General features: G+C 32.2%; 1 protein-coding gene across 1 annotated transcript; it reads right to left on the bottom strand.

The window, feature by feature from the left end:
- On the bottom strand, positions 1-6184 carry LOC127705900 (uncharacterized). The gene is made up of 4 exons (XM_052210265.1): positions 6161-6184; positions 5542-5706; positions 4640-5009; positions 1-437 (listed from the first exon to the last, which is right to left on the bottom strand). Exons 2-4 carry the CDS (start codon positions 5695-5697, stop codon positions 133-135), a joined length of 831 nt encoding a protein of 276 aa, XP_052066225.1. The 5' UTR covers positions 5698-5706; positions 6161-6184; the 3' UTR covers positions 1-132.
- Between the last annotated feature and the right edge of the window lie 3628 nt (positions 6185-9812).

Here is a 9812-nt window from a genome sequence, read left to right as displayed (position 1 = left end):
ATTCTATTTATAAAAAAAGATAATTATGCAATAGCAATAAATACATTTATAAAAACATTGTAAACAAAAATAAAGTTTGTATCAAATAAAATGTTAGTAAATGAGTATATATTTTGTAAAATGCGTCCACATTCAGTGGATTCTACAATCATCAGTGCAGTATGTACTTGGTGGACATTTATTCTGGTTGCATTGTAATACACAATATCTGTCTGCATACGGATATCGACTTTTGAAAAGTGGTGTTGCTTGGCATGTACCAACAGTTTGTCCTGAAATTAGTAAGAAACCAAGTGGGCGTTCTTGTTGAACACCAGTATTAGAAAACTGCCTTGAATCAGACGATGAAATAGCTATATCTGAACAGCCATAAAACTGTTCTTGTGGTCCGCAGCCAATACAGCAGTTATGGTTATTATCACAATTGTATGAGTTCCCTGAAAGAATAGAAAGAATATCAGTTAAAAAAAAGCAAGCATAGTTAACATTTAACTGTTCAGAACGCATATCCAAACTTATTGTATTTGATAGAGATAGGTACGTTATTAGTTTCTGGTGTTATAAATAAATCAAATATATACATCCGATAATTATTATCTATTACTGTGAAAGTACTTTTATTTGTGGGTATCAATTTTCGTGGATTGAGCAAAAGTTACATGTTCGTGGGTTCTTAAATTCGTGGATTTTAGTTTTCAGAAGAAAAAAAATCGGGTGAAGAATTTGAATCCATCAGAAACGAAGATTGTTGAAAATATTCATATGATATTTATTTTCACTTACATGTTCGTCTTTCATTTCTAACAACATTCATCATTGTTTTTAATAAAATAATTACCTTCAGAAATAAGCTGATTCATCTCTGAATACAAATTGTTTAATTGGAGGAAATTGCAAAGTAAACATTTTAATTGTTGCACACGTGTAATCCGAAGTGGTGTCACTAATCAACTCGAGATCGACTGATCAACAGATTACTGATCATTAAAGGTGTTAATTGGGCCATAAACATGTCATTGGTTGACCGTTATGGAATAACCGTTTCACAGATGATATCGGATATGTTCCTTATGTCGTAACTTCAATACCCTTCCCTTTTCACGAATGTGAGGTAAGTACCATCACTAATCACTCCTAATTATTAAAGATCAAACGACCTAATCAACATGATAATTGGTATTCACTATAATCATCGGTCATGCCTGACATATTTCATAAAAACGGCGCGTGCCGATGAAAACCTTAATAACTTTTTAAATATTAAATTGATTTTATCAAAACAAAAATTATAAGATGAAGAATTAAATTATCTATCGAATGCATACCTTCACCACTAACCAAAACATATTTTTCATGTCCTGAGTGCACTTTGTATGTCCTGAGTGCACTCAGGAGGTCCTGAGCGGTGTTTAGACGTACCGCAAATGTGTGTGTGTGTGAAATTTAAGGTAAAGTAGTGATTTAGTCCAAATTAAAAGGATAAAACACTTGTATGATTGAAGCTTTCAAACTAAATTGTAGACCCCAACCCGCAACATAGAATGGTTCACATTTTGAGTTAGAGCTGTTAGACTGCTCTATAATTTCGGTACGTCTAAACACTGCTAAGGAGTCCTTAATGCACTAAGGACGTATACTATGCCACTAAGGACTAGAAGGGGTGCTGTTACATGTATTATGTTTACATATTAAGTTAGAGATTGATATTTTGATAATTTGATATAATTTGTCTCAAAAGTAGTACACTGCACTGTGAGCATCTTTTTTGAGATAGAGCACGCGCGATTTTATTATTTAAAAGAAATGCTATACGAAATAACTAGGATCAGTTCATTTGTATTCGCTACACAAAAGGAGAAAAGATTGGTACGCCTCTCTTTTTGTCCAGTTACCAAAGTTCGTAAAATAAAAATTATATTTTCCGACAATGCACATATATATTGTATATGTTATTCCAACACTTACATTTTTCTTATTCTTTTAATTGTGTGGCTATTTAATGACCATTTTTATTTAAAGCCTGAATTTTCATCCTTCATTCTTAAGTACGTTTGAATTTCTACATAGATCACACTTAATTAATAAAAGTTTTGTGTTAAACGTCAATGACAAAGCAACCAATCCACAAAAAAAAAAAGACATCTAGAGGATACATAGAGATCTTTCGTCTGGCAGCACGTATAAACCACAGTTATCGTAAATCATATAAAAGTACAAAATAAATCGAAATATAAAAAAAAGCATTAATTTTTTTAAGACAAAACAGAGAAAAGAACTGATAGGTCCGGGCGATCCATGCGTCTATATATAGCTAGCTCCCGTTATGTTTCGATTTATTCAAAATTCATGTTAATTAAATTTAAGTTACTTTTAAATATTATACCACATGAAACCTACACTGGTGGGTCCCATGTCATAGACCCACAGTTCGTCCAGAACATGCATGAAATATTTGCCACTGGACTTTAAGCAACCAACAATCAATCACAATTCACAACTTATAGTATATATAGTTGTGAAATACAAAATGTATGTATAGTGATACAATTTTGCCAAATAAATAGAATACAAATACACACCACTTTATATAACTGACGCAATTTAAAGGAATACTCTCTAAACTATATAAGTAGAGAAGCGAAAAGTTTCTTTTGAATATTAAACAAACTTCCGAACTGTACATGTTTTTATAATGGTTTGCCATGCAGCGCTCAAATATTTTGCATTATCTTTTGGTATAGTGTTTAGAAATATATAATATTGTAAGAACCTTAAACTACACATACTAAGCTATAATAGATTCAGATTCATTATTTTATTGAATATAAAACATAGCATATATTAAAACTGACGGTCAAACATCAACAACTTAAATACTAATACGTATACATAAATTCATTAATTCTTTATTAACTTTTAGCCCTACGGCACATTTTTATTAAGAATCATGAGTGTAATTGTAAAATAGACTTTCTTACGTTATGGATCATTGATTTTGTTACCTGTTGACCCGGTTGATTACTTGCCCGTGCCATTGAACTCAATCATTTTAACTAAAACGGAAAATTTTAAATTTACGCCATACACTAAGTACTATATATATATATATATATATATATAATATATGGGTTAGAAAATAAATATAAGGATACATTGTTTGAATGAAAATCTTTATACGGTGGTACTTTATTTATAGTTTAACACGGTCTCGACACAGACTGAATGCAGTATCATGATCAGCTTCATGTACTATGGCGACCTTGGTGGTGTTTAGACGCACCACTATGTAAAATAAATTATTGTTTAATAATATAAAATTATATTGTACAGTACAAAGCTATGGTTATAAAAGCTTTTCCAAGTTTAATAGAGTAACTCGCACGAAAATAAAAAAAAAACCCAGCTCCAACGGTAATAGTAAACTAGGTCATATCAACAGAAAACGAATTAAACCAACTGACATAAAACAAAAATACGCATGTGTTAATTTGCCTCCGCTTTATTTCTGTGGATTGTCTCATTGGCAATTATACCACATCTTCTTATTTTTTTAGGTTACGTTTAAGATTTTCCGTTACTAATTTTCAAATACGAAAAACATTTTCACACAGAGTTCACAACATTTTTAGGTTAAATGTATGGCAAACATTTTTGTAAGTATACAATTAACATACGTCCTTGCATTTAATAAGTATATAAATAAATAAACTAACAATTATTAAAAAATAAGCAACATATATAGACGAATAATTTATTAGTTCCTCAACAAAACAACAACAGAAATAAAGAATCAACAGAGGATTTAATCTTTAATTACTTTTTATTTATTCGAGAGATATACTTTAAATTCTAATAAATCTATATATTAATCTAAAATGCATTATCAAGCAGAAGGGGCGTAACTCGTAGTATCATACCGGCATACTGAACGGATCTAAACATGGTCTGACAATTTTGAACGTTAATTTTGAGATTTGGTCTGTTTTGGTCTGACACCGTCGTAACGGATCTTAACAGCTTGCTAGAAGATTCAGTCTTGTTTATCTTAACATGCCTTAACGGACTGATTTACCTAATGAGACTATCGATCGGAACGGCGTCTTAAAGTTCTTAAAAGTCTTGACGTTTTTCTCTAGCGGTAAATCCAGTCGATTAAGATATGATCAGACCAAAATGACCGTTTCAGACTGAAATCGTGCTACTAGTGGGAGCAGGATCTGCTTACCCTTCCGGAGCACCTGAGATCACCCCCAGTTTTTGGTGGGGTTCGTGTTGCTTAGTCTTTAGTTTTCTATGTTGTGTCATCTGTACTACTATTTGTCTGTTTGTCTTTTTATTTTTGACCATGACGTTGTCAGTTTGATTTCGATCTATGAGTTTGACTGTCCCTCTGGTATCTTTCGTCCCTCTTTTAATGAAAAAGGTTGCATAAAAAATGCTTCAAATGTACTTTGAATTAATACTTATGAAATAATACTGATGACACAAGAAAGCAAGACCAATATGAAATTTATTTTAATTTTCGCGAGAGAATTTTGAGGAGATAAAATAAATATCTTCACCGGAAATCGAACTTGCATCTTTCAAAACTATTTTTCATGAGAATTAAAAGGTTAGAAATAAGGTAAAGTTTTCTTACCTGTATTCCATTTCCATTGTAATACACACTGTGAACATGTTAAACCTTGAGGAAGAACGAGATCAATTGTATATGTTCCGATTGCTCCTGGTTCATAGAACTTGGACTGACCATTAAGTTGTTTTAGTACGTTTCTATCTAAACAGGTTTGAGTGGCTGGCTGATGTGGATTGTTAACCGGACAAAGACGGAACTCAAAGTATCCACGATGAGTAGCAGTTATCTGAACTTTAACCTGAATGCTTTGTCCTGTCTTAAATTGACTAACGATGGTTCCTGTTGCATATTTTCCTCCAGCCTCGTTATCACGAGCCTCGTTCCATGAGTCACCACACACTCCACATTTTCCTCCATTAAGTGTCCATTGTTTCTGAAAAATATAATACATGCAAGTTTAATCTTTCTCAAAAGTTAATGAGTTATGCACAGTATTAGATTCACAAACTACGTGAACATGAAGCTTTCATTGTTTATCGGGTCTGGAATATCCATACTGTTTCATTAATTTACGTATTTGATATCTTCTCCCGTCCTGAACATGTACCCGATTCAATATTTGATTCTAATAAAAGGAACTTTAGCCAAATCATGAGGCAATCTCTCAGAGCCGATATTTGTTAAGTCCAGATAACGTGAATATCGCATGAAACTAATTTGCACCGTGATGCGAACCAAAAATACATAATATAAGTATGAATATTTTAAACATTTATCAGTAAGTAAATACAACAGATATTTTAGTATAAAAGATGCACATTTGTTATCTTCTTGTAATGTAAATGACAGTTCTGAGTCTCTACGATCAAGTCACACAAGACACCATTATATTTTCATTAATTCTACTTGAAACCTTGATTTATTTCTTAGTTAAAACTATAAGCTATTAGTGAATGAAGACTTACATAGAATCCTCCACAAGATAACTGGTTATCGTTGTAATTCTTAGGTGTGTTGTACCCATAGCGCCACATTGTGGATCTACCAGGAGGGGATATAAGTCTGCCGTGCCCGTAGACCACAGCAATAAATATACATAATATAATAATCTGTGTCAACATATTATTTTCCTATGAATTACAAATAACGTGTTATAAAGAATTGTTAATTGAATAATTAATGTATATACATGTAAAGTAAAATATCAATATTTGATGTTTCAACAATTGAGAATTTAGCAGTACTTGTTTAGAAGATGGAAAATTCTACCTCCTCAACATTATATAGGTGTCTATACAATATATAAATATATATCAATGAGTCTAAATAAATAATGTGAATGAATTTAACAGAGACAATAAACGTCTCCAAGCAATACCAATTTTCCAAATAACGCAATTACATTCAATTTCACAACCAAAACATACCACTCAAATATAACATTTTCATGTGATTGATGCTGGCAAAATCTTAAGAATTTACATCAAAACATTTATATCATATATAAAGTCACCAAGTATTATGACAAAAAAATGTATATGTCTATACATTTAGCTACGGCGAAAATAAACTAATATTTCTTACCTATTTTGAAGTTGTTTCTCCACGTGCTTTTGTTTGTATACAATTTTACATGTGCTTTCATATTTATAGGAGAAGTGACGATTATTACAATGAATACACTAGGATTAGTAAGTTTACATTTAGATAACACATTCTTTAATCTCTTCGCAACATACGGATGATTCGTATGTAATAATTCGAATGTTTATTGAATGATGATAAGTGACCAATGCCTGTACATTTGATAATCTGGCTATGTTTAAAAAGGGAATTACCAGCCGATGACCATCACGTTTATGACGTTTGTTCGCCTCCATATTTTTGACTTGCATTGTTTTCCGTTTGAAGAAATACGCAAAAGGTTAAGAAAAATAACAAACATTTACGTGGTTCATATACCGTACATTGTTATGAATATTGCGTTTATCATTTACATTAAGTCAGCTTTATTAATTAATTTATTAAACTCATTATGCCTACAAGGATTTAAATTTTCTTCACCAGACTCGCTGTTTGTCTAAAAAAGACTTATCGATGACGCTCGAAGTTAAGGTCAAAAAGACCCAATAAGGTACGAAGTTGAAGAGCGTTGAGGACCCAAATGTCCGTAATGTTCTGCCTAATAACCCATTCCTGGGGTACAAAGTCCTTAGTCCAATATTCTTAGTAATAATAAGATCGAAGCGGTTTCTCGTTGTTCGATTAATCATTATCAATTTACACATATAAAGAAATATGGCTTAACAATCGACATAAAGTGATGAATCAATTTTTCAAAGGACGAATTTCAAACATAATAATCCATCTTGCAAAATTGACACTAAATGGGGTTTCTTGCTTTGTTTGGTTCCTACCGTTTTTTCATCTCTTCCTTTCAACTTCAAAATTGTTGGCAAGCCTTTAATTTTTGGGGAAATGGTGATGGAAATTCAATCAAACTACCACCAGGTTGATGCTATCCTTCTCTGAAACAACCATTTACTATACACTTGATACATATACTTGACTAGTACTACCATTCCTGCAGCTTAACATGCTTCCACTAAGTTTGTTATTTCGCTCCATGGGGATACCATCTGCCATGCTCATAATTCTCCTATATACTATCAATCATTGAAATGATGCATTTTATCTGAACATTTGCAGTTCATAAAATTTCTACCACTTATTCAGAACTATTCCTGGTGGACTACTTTTACCCAATTATACCATACAATCGGTACTTAATGTTTTAACTACTGATATTACTGATTGATACATATTCATTTTGTCTAGAAATTAATTTATTTAATATGCAATTGTATTCTAAGTATCGCTTCAACTCTATACGCCAAAGATAACATTAAACCGGTACTTTTCTATCCAAAATTCATGATTTAGTTTTGATGTTATATTTGTTATTCTCATCGGATTTTGTCGAATGTCTTATCGTTTGTAGTTGTAAATCTTATTATTTTCTGTTGTATTCGTGTGTTATGGTAAAGATAATTAATCACCCAGTTCATTTATTAGATTTTAGTTTGGGTCAACTAAATTTATACGATATATTTGGTTTACAGTTTGATTAGAAGAAACATCGACATAGCTAGATAATACAATTAATTATCTAATTACTACCACAGTTTTATATTAATTAGTATTGTAATTTTCATTGTTTCCAATAAATGTTATATGAGTATTACAAACCTAAACTTGAATTATATCCTAATTCTATCCTATTTTGGGGACATTTCAGAAATTCAAATGTGACGTCATTTTTTTTTGCGTTGATCTCTTTGGCTAACTCGGCTGTGAATTTTTATGTGCTGGTTTATGTTGTTTTATGTATCCGTTTTTATTCTGTAGTAGGTCACCACATCGGTGTTATCATGTATATCTATTATATAGTCATTTTCATAATTTACTGTTTGCAAAAGTATGAATTATTCTAAATACGAAGGATTTTCTTATCCCAGACATATATACTTATACCGTATTTGGCACAATTTTTTGGAACTTTTGGTCCTCAATGTTCTCCAACTTTGAACTTGTTTTGGCTTTCGAACTGTTTTGATCTGAGCGTCACTGGTTAGTCTTGTGTGGACGAAACGCGCGTCTTGCCTATTAAATTTTAAACCTGGTAACTTTTGTTAGCATATTATTCGTATGTTTCTCTGTCCTATATGTTCTCCCATTTATTTGTATTGTAGTCCTGCCATGTAATGTTGTCATTTTCATGTTATATTTAACATTGCCATAAAAGCGGGAGGTTTGGCTAGCCACAAAACCAGGTTCAACCCACCACTTTTTTTCTTAAAATGTCCTGTACCAAGTCAGGAAAATGGCCATTGTTATATTATAGTTCGTTTCTGTGTGTGTTACATTTTAATGTTGTGTTTCTGTTGTGTAGTAGTTCTCCTCTTATATTTGATGTGTTTCCCTCAGTTTTAGTTTGTAACCCGGATTTGTTTTTTTCTCAATCGATTTATGAATTTCGAACAGCGGTATACTACTGTTGCCTTTATTTATCTGTAAAGGTCAATTTGGTTTTTTAAATCTTGAAATTGATTTTTTAATGAATTGCTGTCTAAAGTTTTAATCTCTACTGCAACTGATGAAAATCATTTCAGAACAACATGTAGTAATCGCTATAATCGATGTATGATCAATCTAACATTGTTCAGTATCATTGCATCTGGATATTCAGATCGGTATACAATGGGTCAGTACCACTTCTGGTGGCCATTTAATTCGGTAAATCATTGGGTCGGTGCTGTTGCTGATGGACTATCTGTTCGGTACAAATCATTTGCAAGGTACACTACTGAAGAACTATAAAGATGATAGACTGTCAGTCTACTTCAGGAATATATTACCTTAGCTGTATTTGGCAAAACGTTTAGGATTTTTTGGTCCTCAATGCTCTCCAACTTCGTACTTTATTTGGCCTTTTTAACCTTTATTTAATTCAAGCGTCACTGATGAGTCTTTTGTAGACGAAACACGCGTCTTCTGTCGCAAATACAATATTTCATTCCTGGCATCTATGATGAGTTTATTTGGAACATGTTCTATTGAAATGATAATTTCTAGTGCAATAATTATGTAATCATATCAAAACTTTCGTGTAAAGTTTTTCATGGAAAGTATCCAATATTGACTGTTTTAGTAATACCTGTAAATATAGAAAGAAGACATGTTTAAACCCGCTGCAATTGTTTGCACCTGTCCTTAGTCAGGAATCTGATGTTCAGTAGTTGTCGTTTGTTGATGTGGTTCATAAGTGTTTCTCGTTTCTCGTTTTTTATATAGATTAGACCGTTGGTTTTCCGGTTTGAATGGTTTTACACTAGTAATTTTTGGGGCCCTTTATAGCTTTCTGTTCGGTGTGAGCCAAGGCGTCGTGTTGAAGACCGTACTTTGACCTATAATGGTTTACTTTTATAAATTTTTACTTGGATGGAGAGTTGTCTCATTGGCACTCATACCACATCTCCTTATATCTTTATATGGTATGATTGCCAATGAGACAAATCTCCACAAGAGACCAATTGACACAGAAATTAACTATAGGCAACAATAAGCCAAGCCCATACAGCATAGTCAGCTATTAAAGGCCCCGAAATGACAAATGTAAAACAATTCAAACGAGAAAACTAACGGCCTGATTTATGTAGAAAATAATGAACGAAAA

Source organism: Mytilus californianus, unplaced genomic scaffold (genome assembly GCF_021869535.1).
Source record: "Mytilus californianus isolate M0D057914Y unplaced genomic scaffold, xbMytCali1.0.p SCAF_6, whole genome shotgun sequence".
NCBI lineage: Eukaryota > Metazoa > Mollusca > Bivalvia > Mytilida > Mytilidae > Mytilus > Mytilus californianus.
This window is presented reverse-complemented; position numbering and strand designations above follow the sequence as displayed.

Bases quoted from the DNA above. Each gene is read 5' to 3' on its own strand.
- LOC127705900 (XM_052210265.1), bottom strand. From the start codon at position 5,697: ATGTTGACACAGATTATTATATTATGTATATTTATTGCTGTGGTCTAC. The intron at 5,010-5,541 runs GTAAGTCTTCAT...TATATTTTTCAG, and splicing joins TATCTTGTGGAGGATTCTAT to AAACAATGGACACTTAATGG. The intron at 438-4,639 runs GTAAGAAAACTT...CTATTCTTTCAG, and splicing joins ACAATGGAAATGGAATACAG to GGAACTCATACAATTGTGAT.